Genomic DNA, 16,405 nt, shown 5'->3' with positions numbered 1-16,405 from the left:
CAGAAGTTCTGAAATGAGTACATTGGGTATCGCTCACAAGCTAATTTTTTACTTTCAAATTGTAATACCCGGCCACATTAATATTTTACTTTGAGCGCAGTTAGTGCGAGTGAACAATTTTGATAGTGGCCACTTGTAATCTAGACCATTAAGGGGAAACCAATTTTATGGTACACTGTCCCTTTAAGCTAGGGTTAGTAATTCAAAATTGTTTTGCTTTAGAATGTTCCCATAATATAATATTTAAAAAGTTGATTACTGTTAGTACTAACCTTTCGTTACGTTTCCAGATAACGAAGCCATTTTCTTTCTTTAAAGTGATGGTAAATTCCAGACTATAAGAAAGTTGCAATGAAAAATATATTAATTTGCAAGTAAAACCACATAATACTTTTATTTTTTTCAAAAGTGTAAATATATTTAATAATAAAAGATTTATAATACTAATTGGTATTGTCTGTTCCTCCGCCCCCCTTCATTTCCCTTTTTGGTTGGGCTGTGATGTATAGAGCGTCAAATCCACTCTCTACATAGTCTTTCTAATGGCTTTAAAGGGGCTGGACTTTAAGATTGTCAAATGACACACACGCTGATTGGATGATCACTAGAATTTAACACACACACACATACACATTAAAACACACATTAACACACACACATATTAACACCCACCCACATTTTCACACAAACACACATTAACACACACATCTATACACACACTCACTCACACACACACATACATATTAACACACATTTATTAAAAAAAACTAAATGTGTCTGCTAAGTATATTGGTTGGCTCCTAGACTCCTAGAAGAAACAGAATTTATGTTTACCTGATACAGTACTTTCTCCAACGGTGTGTCCGGTCCACGGCGTCATCCTTACTTGTGGGATATTCTCTTCCCCAACAGGAAATGGCAAAGAGCCCAGCAAAGCTGGTCACATGATCCCTCCTAGGCTCCGCCTACCCCAGTCATTCGACCGACGTTAAGGAGGAATATTTGCATAGGAGAAACCATATGATACCGTGGTGACTGTAGTTAAAGAAAATAAATTATCAGACCTGATTAAAAAACCAGGGCGGGCCGTGGACCGGACACACCGTTGGAGAAAGTAATTGATCAGGTAAACATAAATTCTGTTTTCTCCAACATAGGTGTGTCCGGTCCACGGCGTCATCCTTACTTGTGGGAACCAATACCAAAGCTTTAGGACACGGATGATGGGAGGGAGCAAATCAGGTCACCTAGATGGAAGGCACCACGGCTTGCAAAACCTTTCTCCCAAAAATAGCCTCAGAAGAAGCAAAAGTATCAAACTTGTAAAATTTGGTAAAAGTGTGCAGTGAAGACCAAGTCGCTGCCCTACATATCTGATCAACAGAAGCCTCGTTCTTGAAGGCCCATGTGGAAGCCACAGCCCTAGTGGAATGAGCTGTGATTCTTTCGGGAGGCTGCCGTCCGGCAGTCTCGTAAGCCAATCTGATGATGCTTTTAATCCAAAAAGAGAGAGAGGTAGAAGTTGCTTTTTGACCTCTCCTTTTACCGGAATAAACAACAAACAAGGAAGATGTTTGTCTAAAATCCTTTGTAGCGTCTAAATAGAATTTTAGAGCGCGAACAACATCCAAATTGTGCAACAAAACGTTCCTTCTTTGAAACTGGTTTCGGACACAGAGAAGGTACGATAATCTCCTGGTTAATGTTTTTGTTAGAAACAACTTTTGGAAGAAAACCAGGTTTAGTACGTAAAACCACCTTATCTGCATGGAACACCAGATAAGGAGGAGAACACTGCAGAGCAGATAATTCTGAAACTCTTCTAGCAGAAGAAATTGCAACCAAAAACAAAACTTTCCAAGATAATAACTTAATATCAACGGAATGTAAGGGTTCAAACGGAACCCCCTGAAGAACTGAAAGAACTAAGTTGAGACTCCAAGGAGGAGTCAAAGGTTTGTAAACAGGCTTGATTCTAACCAGAGCCTGAACAAAGGCTTGAACATCTGGCACAGCTGCCAGCTTTTTGTGAAGTAACACAGACAAGGCAGAAATCTGTCCCTTCAAGGAACTTGCAGATAATCCTTTTTCCAATCCTTCTTGAAGGAAGGATAGAATCTTAGGAATCTTAACCTTGTCCCAAGGGAATCCTTTAGATTCACACCAACAGATATATTTTTTCCAAATTTTGTGGTAAATTTTTCTAGTTACAGGCTTTCTGGCCTGAACAAGAGTATCAATAACAGAATCTGAGAACCCTCGCTTCGATAAGATCAAGCGTTCAATCTCCAAGCAGTCAGCTGGAGTGAGACCAGATTCGGATGTTCGAACGGACCTTGAACAAGAAGGTCTCGTCTCAAAAGGTAGCTTCCATGGTGGAGCCGATGACATATTCACCAGATCTGCATACCAAGTCCTGCGTGGCCACGCAGGAGCTATCAAGATCACCGACGCCCTCTCCTGATTGATCCTGGCTACCAGCCTGGGGATGAGAGGAAACGGCGGGAATACATAAGCTAGTTTGAAGGTCCAAGGTGCTACTAGTGCATCTACTAGAGTCGCCTTGGGATCCCTGGATCTGGACCCGTAGCAAGGAACTTTGAAGTTCTGACGAGAGGCCATCAGATCCATGTCTGGAATGCCCCACAGTTGAGTGATTTGGGCAAAGATTTCCGGATGGAGTTCCCACTCCCCCCGGATGCAATGTCTGACGACTCAGAAAATCCGCTTCCCAATTTTCCACTCCTGGGATGTGGATTGCAGACAGGTGGCAGGAGTGAGTCTCCGCCCATTGAATGATTTTGGTCACTTCTTCCATCGCCAGGGAACTCCTTGTTCCCCCCTGATGGTTGATGTACGCAACAGTCGTCATGTCTGATTGAAACCGTATGAACTTGGCCCTCGCTAGCTGAGGCCAAGCCTTGAGAGCATTGAATATCGCTCTCAGTTCCAGAATATTTATCGGTAGAAGAGATTCTTCCCGAGACCAAAGACCCTGAGCTTTCAGGGATCCCCAGACCGCGCCCCAGCCCATCAGACTGGCGTCGGTCGTGACAATGACCCACTCTGGTCTGCGGAAGGTCATCCCTTGTGACAGGTTGTCCAGGGACAGCCACCAACGGAGTGAGTCTCTGGTCCTCTGATTTACTTGTATCCTCGGAGACAAGTCTGTATAGTCCCCATTCCACTGACTGAGCATGCACAGTTGTAATGGTCTTAGATGAATGCGCGCAAAAGGAACTATGTCCATTGCCGCTACCATCAAACCTATCACTTCCATGCACTGCGCTATGGAAGGAAGAGGAACGGAATGAAGTATCCGACAAGAGTCTAGAAGTTTTGTTTTTCTGGCCTCTGTCAGAAAAATCCTCATTTCTAAGGAGTCTATTATTGTTCCCAAGAAGGGAACCCTTGTTGACGGAGATAGAGAACTCTTTTCCACGTTCACTTTCCATCCGTGAGATCTGAGAAAGGCCAGGACGATGTCCGTGTGAGCCTTTGCTTAAGGAAGGGACGACGCTTGAATCAGAATGTCGTCCAAGTAAGGTACTACAGCAATGCCCCTTGGTCTTAGCACCGCTAGAAGGGACCCTAGTACCTTTGTGAAAATCCTTGGAGCAGTGGCTAATCCGAAAGGAAGCGCCACGAATTGGTAATGCTTGTCCAGGAATGCGAACCTTAGGAACCGATGATGTTCCTTGTGGATAGGAATATGTAGATACGCATCCTTTAAATCCACCGTGGTCATGAATTGACCTTCCTGGATGGAAGGAAGAATTGTTCGAATGGTTTCCATTTTGAACGATGGAACCTTGAGAAACTTGTTTAAGATCTTGAGATCTAAGATTGGTCTGAACGTTCCCTCTTTTTTGGGAACTATGAACAGATTGGAGTAGAACCCCATCCCTTGTTCTCCTAATGGAACAGGATGAATCACTCCCATTTTTAACAGGTCTTCTACACAATGTAAGAATGCCTGTCTTTTTATGTGGTCTGAAGACAACTGAGACCTGTGGAACCTCCCCCTTGGGGGAAGCCCCTTGAATTCCAGAAGATAACCTTGGGAGACTATTTCTAGTGCCCAAGGATCCAGAACATCTCTTGCCCAAGCCTGAGCGAAGAGAGAGAGTCTGCCCCCCACCAGATCCGGTCCCGGATCGGGGGCCAACATTTCATGCTGTCTTGGTAGCCGTGGCAGGTTTCTTGGCCTGCTTTCCCTTGTTCCAGCCTTGCATTGGTCTCCAAGCTTGCTTGGCTTGAGAAGTATTACCCTCTTGCTTAGAGGACGTAGCACTTTGGGCTGGTCCGTTTCTACGAAAGGGACGAAAATTAGGTTTATTTTTGGCCTTGAAAGGCCGATCCTGAGGAAGGGCGTGGCCCTTACCCCCAGTGATATCAGAGATAATCTCTTTCAAGTCAGGGCCAAACAGCGTTTTCCCCTTGAAAGGAATGTTAAGTAGTTTGTTCTTGGAAGACGCATCAGCTGACCAAGATTTCAACCAAAGCGCTCTGTGCGCCACAATAGCAAACCCAGAATTCTTAGCCGCTAACCTAGCCAATTGCAAAGTGGCGTCTAGGGTGAAAGAATTAGCCAATTTGAGAGCATTGATTCTGTCCATAATCTCCTCATAAGGAGGAGAATCACTATCGACCGCCTTCACCAGCTCATCGAACCAGAAACACGCAGCTGTAGCGACAGGGACAATGCATGAAATTGGTTGTAGAAGGTAACCCTGCTGAACAAACATCTTTTTAAGTAAACCTTCTAATTTTTTATCCATAGGATCTTTGAAAGCACAACTATCTTCTATGGGTATAGTGGTGCGTTTGTTTAAAGTGGAAACCGCTCCCTCGACCTTGGGGACTGTCTGCCATAAGTCCTTTCTGGGGTCGACCATAGGAAACAATTTTTTAAATATGGGGGGAGGGACGAAAGGTATACCGGGCCTTTCCCATTCTTTATTTACAATGTCCGCCACCCGCTTGGGTATAGGAAAAGCTTCTGGGAGCCCCGGGACCTCTAGGAACTTGTCCAGTTTACATAGTTTCTCTGGGATGACCAAATTGTCACAATCATCCAGAGTGGATAATACCTCCTTAAGCAGAGCGCGGAGATGTTCCAACTTAAATTTAAATGTAATCACATCAGGTTCAGCTTGTTGAGAAATTTTCCCTGAATCTGAAATTTCTCCCTCAGACAAAACCTCCCTGGCCCCATCAGACTGGTGTAGGGGCCTTTCAGAACCATTATCATCAGCGTCGTCATGCTCTTCAGTATCTAAAACAGAGCAGTCGCGCTTACGCTGATAAGTGGGCATTTTGGCTAAAATGTTTTTGATAGAATTATCCATTACAGCCGTTAATTGTTGCATAGTAAGGAGTATTGGCGCGCTAGATGTACTAGGGGCCTCCTGAGTGGGCAAGACTCGTGTAGACGAAGGAGGGAATGATGCAGTACCATGCTTACTCCCCTCACTTGAGGAATCATCTTGGGCATCATTGTCATTGTCACATAAATCACATTTATTTAAATGAGAAGGAACTCTGGCTTCCCCACATTCAGAACACAGTCTATCTGGTAGTTCAGACATGTTAAACAGGCATAAACTTGATAACAAAGTACAAAAAACGTTTTAAAATAAAACCGTTACTGTCACTTTAAATTTTAAACTGAACACACTTTATTACTGCAATTGCGAAAAAATATGAAGGAATTGTTCAAAATTCACCAAAATTTCACCACAGTGTCTTAAAGCCTTAAAAGTATTGCACACCAAATTTGGAAGCTTTAACCCTTAAAATAACGGAACCGGAGCCGTTTTTAACTTTAACCCCTTTACAGTCCCTGGTATCTGCTTTGCTGAGACCCAACCAAGCCCAAAGGGGAATACGATACCAAATGACGCCTTCAGAAAGTCTTTTCTATGTATCAGAGCTCCTCACACATGCGACTGCATGTCATGCCTCTCAAAAACAAGTGCGCAACACCGGCGCGAAAATGAGGCTCTGCCTATGATTTGGGAAAGCCCCTAAAGAATAAGGTGTCTAAAACAGTGCCTGCCGATATAATCTTATCAAAATACCCAGATTAAATGATTCCTCAAGGCTAAATATGTGTTAATATATGAATCGATTTAGCCCAGAAAAAGTCTACAGTCTTAATAAGCCCTTGTGAAGCCCTTATTTACTATCTTAATAAACATGGCTTACCGGATCCCATAGGGAAAATGACAGCTTCCAGCATTACATCGTCTTGTTAGAATGTGTCATACCTCAAGCAGCAAGAGACTGCTCACTGTTCCCCCAACTGAAGTTAATTCCTCTCAACAGTCCTGTGTGGAACAGCCATGGATTTTAGTAACGGTTGCTAAAATCATTTTCCTCATACAAACAGAAATCTTCATCTCTTTTCTGTTTCAGAGTAAATAGTACATACCAGCACTATTTTAAAATAACAAACTCTTGATTGAATAATAAAAACTACAGTTAAACACTAAAAAACTCTAAGCCATCTCCGTGGAGATGTTGCCTGTACAACGGCAAAGAGAATGACTGGGGTAGGCGGAGCCTAGGAGGGATCATGTGACCAGCTTTGCTGGGCTCTTTGCCATTTCCTGTTGGGGAAGAGAATATCCCACAAGTAAGGATGACGCCGTGGACCGGACACACCTATGTTGGAGAAATTCCAATAAAAATATTTCAACAAGGTCCTTCAAGGTGAAAGGGGAAAGCGAGAAAGAGGGGAATTGCAAATTAACTAACTTTCACCGAGATTACGAGTTTTGCGGTAACAGGGGTGCGTTTCTAACGAGCAGTTTTTCTCATCGCTCACTTAAGACAACGCTGGTATTACGGGGTTTTTTAAACCCGGCGTTAGTCGCAAAAAGTTGAGCGTAGAGCAAAAATTAGCTCCACGTCTCACCTCAATACCAGCGTTGCTTACGGTAGCGGTGAGCTGGTAAAACGTGCTTGTGCACGATTTCCCCATAGGAATCAATGGGGCAGAATCGGCTGAAAAAAACAAGTTTTGTTGGTAAAGACTAGCATTGCTAACGCTCCTTTTTTTACCAGCGCTCACTTTAAACAACGCTGGTATTACAACTTTTCTGAATGGCTGCGATAGCCTCAGAAAAGTGAGCGTTGAGCAAATTTAGCGCCACTTCTCCCTGTAATACCAGCGTTGCTTAACTCAGCGGTAAGCTGGCTGAACATGCTTGTGCACGATTTCCCCATAGGAAACAATGGGGCTGAGCTGGCTGAAAAAAACCTAACACCTGCAAAAAAGCTGCGTTCAGCTTCTAACGCAGCCCCATTGATTCCTATGGAAAAATAAAAGTTATGTCTACACCTAACACCCTAACATGAACCCGAGTCTAAACACCCCTAATCTTACACTTATTAACCTCTAATCTGCCGTCCCCGACATCGCTGACACCTGCAGTATATTTTTAACCCTTAATCTGGCGCTCCGGACACTGCCACCACCTACATTATCCCTATGAACCCCTAATCTGCTGCCCCCAACATCGCCGACACCTACTTTTTATTTATTAACCCCTAATCTCCGGCCCCCAATTATTAAATATAATTTAAATAAAACGAAATAAAATAACTACAATCAAATAAATTAGTCCTATTTAAAAATACTTACCTGTAAAATAAACCCTAAGCTAGCTACAATATAACTAATAGTTACATTTGTACCTATCTTAGGGTTTATATTTATTTTACAGGCAACTTTGTATTTATTTTAACTAGGTACAATAGTTATTAAATAGTTATTAACTATATAATAACTACCTAGTTAAAATAAAGACAAATATACCTGTAAAATAAATCCTAACCTAAATTACAATTACACCTAACACTACACTATCATTAAATTAATTACCTAAACTAACTACAATTAAATACAATTAAATTAAATAAACTAAAGTACAAAAAAAAAAAAACACTAAATTACAGAAAATAAAAAAGTAAATTTATGCTTACCTGATAAATTGATTTCTTCTATGGTAAGACGAGTCCACGGATTCATCCTTTACTTGTGGGATATTATCCTTCCTAACAGGAAGTGGCAAAGAGCACCACAGCAGAGATGTCTATATAGATCATCCCTTAGCTCCACCCCCCAGTCATTCGACCGAAGGTACAGGAAGAAAAAGGAGAAACTACAAGGTGCAGAGGTGACCGATTTTAAATCAAAAAAATATAATCTGTCTTAAAATGACAGGGCAGGCCGTGGACTCGTCTTACCATAGATGAAATCAATTTATCAGGTAAGCATAAATTTACTTTTCTTCTATAAGGTACGACGAGTCCACGGATTCATCCTTTACTTGTGGGATACAATACCAAAGCTACAGGACACGGATGAACGGGAGGGACAAGACAGATGATTAAACAGAAGGCACCACTGCTTGAAGAACTTTTCTCCCAAAAATAGCCTCCGAAGAAGCAAAGGTATCAAATTTGTAAAATTTGGAAAAGGTATGAAGCGAAGACCAAGTCGCAGCCTTACAAATCTGTTCAACAGAAGCATCATTTTTAAAAGCCCATGTAGAAGCCACCGCTCTAGTAGAGTGAACTGTAATTCTTTCAAGCGGCTGCTGTCCAGCAGTCTCGTATGCCAAACGGATTATGCTTTTCAGCCAAAAGGCAAGAGAGGTAGCCGTAGCTTTTTGACCCCTACGTTTTCCAGAATAGACAACAAAGAAGATGTTTGACGGAAATCTTTGGTCGCTTGCAAATAAAACTTTAAAGCCTGAACCATGTCCAAGTTGTGTAATAGACGCTCCTTCTTGGAGGAAGGATTAGGACACAGAGAAGGAACAACAATTTCTTGATTAATATTCTTATTAGTAACAACCTTAGGAAGGAATCCAGGTTTGGTACGCAAAACCACCTTATCAGAATGGAAGATAAGATAAGGCGAGTCACATTGTAACGCTGAAAGCTAAGAAACTCTACGAGCAGAAGAAATAGCAACCAAAATCAAAACTTTCCAAGATAACAACTTAATATCTATGGAATGCATGGGTTCAAACGGAACCCCTTGAAGAACTTTAAGAACTAAATTCAAACTCCAGGGTGGAGCAATTGGTCTAAACACAGGCTTGATTCTGGTCAGAGCCTGACAAAAAGACTGAACGTCTGGAACCTCTGCCAAACGTTTGTAGATATTTGTCCCTTTAAGGAACTCGCTGATAACCCTTTCTCCAATCCTTCTTGGAGAAAAGACAGAATTCTGGGAATCCTAACTCTACTCCATGAGTAGCCCTTGGATTCGCACCAATAAAGATATTTACGTCATATCTTATGGTAGATCTTTCTAGTAACAGGCTTACGCGCCTGAATCAAAGTATCAATGACCGAATCAGAAAACCCCCGCTTAGATAAAATCAAGTGTTCAATCTCCAAGCAGTCAGCTGCAGAGAAACTACATTGGGGTGTTGAAAAGGTCCCTGAATGAGAAGATCCTGCCTCAATAGAAGCTTCCACGGCGGCAGAGAGGACATGTCCACTAGATCGGCATAACAAATCCTGCGAGGCCACACAGGCGCGATTAGAATTACTGAAGCCCTCTCCTGTTTGATCCGAGCAATCACCCGGGGAAGGAGAGCAAACGGTGGAAACACATAAGCTAGGTTGAACAACCAAGGCTCTGCCAAGGCATCTATCAGTTCGGCCTGAGGATCCCTTGATCTGGATCCATATCTCGGGAGCTTGGCATTCTGACAAGACGCATCAGATCCAATTCCGGCCTGTCCCATTTGAGGATCAGAGTGGCAAAGACCTCCGGATGGTCCGCCCACCAAATAATCTTGGATACTTCTGTCATCACTAAGGAACTCCTTGTTCCTCCCTGATGATTGATGTAAGCCACAGTCGTTATGTTGTCCGAATGAAAGCGGGTGAATATGGCCGAAGCCAACTGAGGCCACGCCTGAAGCGCATTGAATATTGCCCTCAATTCCAGAATGTTGATTGGAAGAAGAGACTCCGGCTGAGTCCACACACCCTGAGCCTTCAGGGAATTCTAGACTGCACTCCAGCCTAGATGACTGGCGTCCGTTGTCACTGTCACCCATGAAGGTCTGCGGAAACACGTCCCTTGGGACAGATGATCCGGCGACAACCACCAAAGAAGGGAGTCTCTTGTCTCCTGATCCAGATCTATCTGAGGAGACAAATTTCTTTCCCGAATCGGAAAGTTCCCCCTCAGACAGAAGTTCCCTGACCCCCAAATCAGATCCCTTTGAGGGTACATCGGAAATAGCTAATAAAGCATTAGAGGACTCAGTATTCACATTGACTTCTGTCCTACTGTGTTTACCCTGTAACACTGGCAACTTAGATAATACCTCTGTAAGGGTAGTTGACATAACTGCAGCCATATTCTGCAGAGTAAAGGAATTAGACGCGGTTGAAGAACCAGGCGTCGCTTGGGTGGGCGTTAAAGGTTGTGACGCTTGGGGAGAAGTTAGCGGTATACCCTGATTCTCCTCAGACTGAGAATTATCTTTAGACACATCTTCTTTACATAAAATCTGTGCTTTACATTGTAATGTCCCTCTCAGTACACGAGGGACAAAAAGTTTGAGGGGGTTCCACAGTGGCATCTAAACACATAGAACAAGGAGTTTCCTCCTCAGTGTCAGACATGTTAAACAGACTAGCAATCTTATAACAGTCGTTCTTTTATTTTAAAAACATTTAGCTCTGAATTCAATTATAGTCAAAAGTTAATGCAGAAAAAAACTGTACTGCACCTTTAAATTTCAAAAGCGCAACTATTTTTCTGAAACGTTCAAAAACGTGTTTATAGCAATAAAACTTATTTGGATGTGCCCAAAACTCTCTAACAGTATTGTATCCACTTGCTGAAATATGTCAGACCAATATAATAATGATTTTAACAATTAAATTATGTATTATCTTTAATTAGGCCCTTGCACCACACCACAGCTCTGCTGTGGCGCCTACCTGCCCCCGGAATGTAACTGCTGCTGCTCGAGGAGCTTTTCAGGCCCTTTGAAAGTCCGGAAAACTTAGGCCCCACCAGAGATCAGGAATCTGTCGCCCTTGCGATCCGGCTGAACTGCGCGTCTGAGCGTGCAAAATAGGCCCCGCCAACCATGGGCGTTATTCAAGCTCGGTAAGACCCGCATGGGTCATAACAAAAAATAAACATGTCCTCTAAGTATAAGCCATGTGCCCTATTATATACACTCCATATATCGAGTTAAAAACCCTGCACAAATATGTCGAACCACCTTCATAACATGACAGCTTTTAAGCAGAACTGCAAGTCCCAGCGTCAAGCCCCTCTTTATAAGACAAAAAACATTTTACATACTTTGGCAATAAAGAGAAAGGGATTCCAGGTACACCATTTCTTTACACATAGTGTATACTGCTTACCCCTCCCCATAAAGGGAAAAATGTCAGCCTGTTCTGTGCATCAAGTCTCCCCAGAAACAAAAAGACTGAACATACCTCAAAGTTGCTTCTAGCAAGACAACGTTCTCCACACTGAAGATTTTCTTACACTACCTTCAGCTGCTGTGGGAACCATCATGGATCTAAGAAAACGTTTGCTAAGATCATCAACATCAGGGCAGAAAGATTCTCTCTTTCCCTGAGAAAAATAGTACTCACTGGCACCATTTTAAAATAAAAAACTTTTTGATTGAAGAAACTAAACTAACACCTCACTTTACCTCTTCCTATTACTATACAGGCAAAGAGAATGACTGGGGGTGGAGGGAAGGGAGGAGCTATATATACAGCTCTGCTGTGGTGCTCTTTGCCACTTCTTGTTAGGAGGAGGATAAATCCCACAAGTAAGGATGAAATCCGTGGACTCGTCATATCTTGTAGAAGAAATGTTATTTTCTGCATCTTTTGTTATACATTATACTTAAACAATTGGATACTAACAGTAGTTCAAATGAACACTTTCCAAATGCAAAACATTGCAAGGTGGACAGGGACATATCTGTCTTGATGTCTTTATCTAGCAATTATATCAACAATTAACCCATTAACTACCAAGGACATAAGGGTACGTCCTACAAAAACTGTCACTTAATGACCAAGGAAGTACCCTGTACGTCCTCAGGGGTTTCAAACGGTGGAAGCGATCATGATCGCTTCTAGATTATTTCAAGGTATTGCAGTGATGCCTGGATATTGAGGCATAACTGCAATACCGTTTTTTTACCCACGGATGCAGAGAGAGCCACTCTGTGGCCCTCTATGCATCGGCCAGCGATTATGCCGATCGTTGGTGGGTGGAAGCCATAGCAGGGAGGCAGGTGGGTGGCCCATTGCTGGAGTATTTCCAGCCGCTGCTCCGGGAGTGCGCCGAGGGGGGGCGGGAGCGCGTACGCACACAAGACCGCTGCACAGTGCAGTGAGTGCACACAATGCCTAAGGGGTAGGAGGTAAAGGGAAATAATTGTTGGTAAAGGGATCTGGGAGATGGAGGGGGGAGGATATTGAGGGGGGGCAGCTACACTATGGAAAAATGGGGTAAAAAAATTAAAACATAAAAATGAGCAAATTTGATTTAGAAACTGGGTACTGGCAGACAGCTGCCAGTACCTAAGATGGCCACAAATAGGAAGAGGGGGGAAGTTAAGAGAGCTGTTTGGGGGAGAATGTGGAGGTTGGGGTGTTAGGGGGGAACCTACACTGCAGAAATAATAATATAAATATATTATTTTAGTACTGGCAGACTTTCTGAAAGTACTTAAGATGGCGGTGACAATTGTGGGATGGGGGAGGGAAGAGAGCTGTTTGAGAGGGATTCGTGGGTGGGATGTATCAGGTGGGAAGCTGATCTCTATACTAAAGCTAAAATTAACCCTAGAAGCTGCCTAATTAACCCCTTTACTGCTGGGCATAATACAAGTGTGGTGCACAGTGGCATTTAGCTGCCTTCTTAGTACCAAAAAGTAATGACAAAGCCATATATGTCTGCTATTTCTGAACAAAGGGGATCCCAGAGAAGCATTTACAACCATTTGTGCCATAATTGCGCAAGCTGTTTGTAAATTATTTCAGTGATAAATCAAAAGTTGGCGAAAAAAAGTTGGCGAAAAAATGTTGGTGATTTGTTTTATTTGATTGCATTTTGCGGTGAAATGGTGGCATGAAATATACCAAAATGGGCCTAGATCAATACTTTGGGTTGTCTACTACACTATACTAAAGCTAAAATTCACCCTACAAGCTACCTAATAAACCCCTTCACTGCTGGGCATAATACAAGTGTGGTAAACAGCGGCATTTAGCTGCCTTTTAATTACCAAAGATATAAATGTCTGCTATTTCTGAACAAAGGGTATCCCAGAGAAGCATTTACAACCATTTAAGCCATAATTGCACACGCTGTTTGTAAATAATTTCAGTGAGAAACCTAAAGTTTGTGAAAAAGTTTGAGAAAAAGTTAACGATTTTTTTTATTTGATCGCATTTGGTGGCATGAAATATACCAAAATGGGCCTAGATCAATACTTTGTGTTGTCTACTAAAAATAAATATATATACATGTCAAGGGATATTCAGGGATTCCTGACAGATAACATAATTTATGCTTACCTGATAAATTTATTTCTCTTGTAGTGTGTTCAGTCCACGGGTCATCCATTACTTATGGGATATATTCTCCTTCCCAACAGGAAGTTGCAAGAGGATCACCCAAGCAGAGCTGCTATATAGCTCCTCCCCTCACGTGTCATATCCAGTCATTCGACCGAAACAAGACGAGAAAGGAGAAACTATAGGGTGCAGTGGTGACTGGAGTTATAATTTAAAATTTAGAACCTGCCTCAAAAAAGACAGGGTGGGCCGTGGACTGAACACACTACAAGAGAAATAAATTTATCAGGTAAGCATAAATTATGTTTTCTCTTGTTAAGTGTGTTCAGTCCACGGGTCATCCATTACTTATGGGATACCAATACCAAAGCTAAAGTACACGGATGATGGGAGGGACAAGGCAGGAACTTTAAACAGAAGGAACCACTGCCTGTAGAACCTTTCTCCCAAAAACAGCCTCCGAAGAAGCAAAAGTATCAAATTTGGAAAATTTGGAAAAAGTATGAAGTGAAGACCAAGTTGCAGCCTTGCAAATCTGTTCAACAGAGGCCTCATTCTTAAAGGCCCAAGTGGAAGCCACAGCTCTAGTGGAATGAGCTGTAATTCGTTCAGGAGGCTGCTGTCCAGCAGTCTCATAGGCTAAACGTATTATGCTACGAAGCCAAAAAGAGAGAGAGGTAGCCGAAGCCTTTTGACCTCTCCTCTGTCCAGAGTAAACGACAAACAGAGAAGAAGTTTGCCGAAAATCTTTAGTTGCCTGTAAGTAGAACTTCAGGGCACGGACCACGTCTAGAATATGCAAAAGACGTTCCTTCTTTGAAGAAGGATTAGGACATAATGATGGAACAACAATCTCTTGATTGATATTCCTGTTAGAAACAACCTTAGGTAAAAACCCAGGTTTAGTACGCAGGACTACCTTGTCTGAATGAAAGATCAGATAAGGGGAATCACAATGTAAGGCAGATAACTCAGAGACTCTTCGAGCCGAGGAAATAGCCATCAAAAACAGAACTTTCCAAGATAAAAGTTTAATATCAATGGAATGAAGGGGTTCAAACGGAACACCCTGCAGAACTTTAAGAACCAAGTTTAAGCTCCAAGAAGGAGCAACAGTTTTAAATACAGGCTTAATTCTAGCCAGAGCCTGACAAAAAGCCTGGACGTCTGGATTCTCTGCCAGACGCTTGTGTAAAAGAATAGACAGAGCAGAAATCTGTCCCTTTAGCAAACTAGCGGATAAGCCCTTTTCTAAACCCTCTTGTAGAAAGGACAATATCCTAGGAATCCTAACCTTACTCCATGAGTAACTCTTGGATTCACACCAATATAAATATTTACGCCATATCTTATGGTAATTTTTTCTGGTAACAGGTTTCTGAGCCTGTATTAATGTATCAATAACCGAATCCGAAAACCCACGCTTTGATAGAATCAAGCGTTCAATTTCCAAGCAGTCAGCCTCAGAGAAATTAGGTTTGGATGGTTGAAAGGACCCTGAATTAGAAGGTCCTGCCTCAGGGGTAGAGACCATGGTGGACAGGACGACATGTCCACTAGGTCTGCATACCAGGTCCTGCGTGGCCACGCAGGCGCTATCAGAATCACTGATGCTCTCTCCTGTTTGATCCTGGCAATCAGTCGAGGTAGCAACGGAAAAGGTGGAAACACATAAGCTATGTTGAAAACCCAAGGGGCTGCTAGTGCATCTACCAGCACAGCTCCCGGGTCCCTGGACCTGGATCCGTAACAAGGAAGCTTGGCGTTCTGGCGAGATGCCATGAGATCCAGATCCGGTTTGCCCCAACGACGAATCAGTTGAGCAAATACCTCCGGGTGAAGTTCCCACTCCCCCGGATGAAAAGTCTGGTGACTTAGAAAATCCGCCTCCCAGTTCTCCACGCCTGGGATGTAGATCGCTGACAGGTGGCAAGAGTGAGACTCTGCCCAGCGAATTATCTTCGAGACTTCCAACATCGCTAGGGAACTCCTGGTTCCCCCTTGATGATTGATGTAAGCCACAGTCGTGATGTTGTCCGACTGAAATCTGATTAACCTCAGTGTTGCTAACTGAGGCCAAGCTAGAAGAGCATTGAATATTGCTCTTAATTCTAGAATGTTTATTGGGAGGAGTTTCTCCTCCTGAGTCCACGATCCCTGAGCCTTCAGGGAATTCCAGACTGCTCCCCAGCCTAGTAGGCTGGCATCTGTTGTTACAATCGTCCAATCTGGTCTGCGAAAGGTCATTCCTTTGGACAGATGAACCCGAGACAACCACCAGAGAAGAGAATCTCTGGTCTCCTGGTCCAGATTTAGCAAAGGGGACAGATCTGAGTAATCAACGTTCCATTGACTTAGCATGCATATTTGCAGCGGTCTGAGATGCAGGCGCGCAAAAGGCACTATGTCCATTGCAGCGACCATTAAGCCGATTACTTCCATGCACTGAGCTACTGATGGGCTTGGAATGGAGTGAAGGACACGGCAAGCATTGAGAATCTTTGATAACCTGGACTCCGTCAGGTAAATCTTCATCTCTACAGAATCTATAAGAGTCCCTAGAAAAGGAACCCTTGTGAGTGTTAACAGAGAACTCTTTTCCACGTTCACTTTCCACCCATGCGACCTCAGAAATGCTAGAACTATCTCTGTATGAGACTTTGCATTTTGAAAACTTGACGCTTGTATCAGAATGTCGTCTAGGTACGGAGCCACCGATATGCACGTGGTCTTAGTACCGCCAGAAGTGAGCCCAGAACCTTCGTAAAAATTCTCGGGGCCGTAGCTAACCCGAAGG

The 16,405-nt window shown here is 43.0% G+C and overlaps 1 protein-coding gene across 1 annotated transcript in view; it reads right to left on the bottom strand.

Moving 5' to 3' along the window:
- LOC128651783 (NACHT, LRR and PYD domains-containing protein 3) overlaps positions 1–16,405 on the bottom strand; it is a 607,406-nt gene that overhangs the window by 479,152 nt on the left and 111,849 nt on the right. The window contains exon 2 of the mRNA XM_053704772.1: positions 273–335. Coding sequence (XP_053560747.1) covers positions 273–303 — 31 coding nt within the window. The 5' untranslated portion in view covers positions 304–335. The remainder of the gene's footprint in view (positions 1–272; positions 336–16,405) is intronic.

This window comes from Bombina bombina, chromosome 1 (genome assembly GCF_027579735.1).
Source record: "Bombina bombina isolate aBomBom1 chromosome 1, aBomBom1.pri, whole genome shotgun sequence".
Taxonomy (NCBI): domain Eukaryota; kingdom Metazoa; phylum Chordata; class Amphibia; order Anura; family Bombinatoridae; genus Bombina; species Bombina bombina.
The sequence above is the reverse complement of the archived record's forward strand: the minus strand, read 5'-3'. Positions and strand labels throughout refer to the sequence as shown.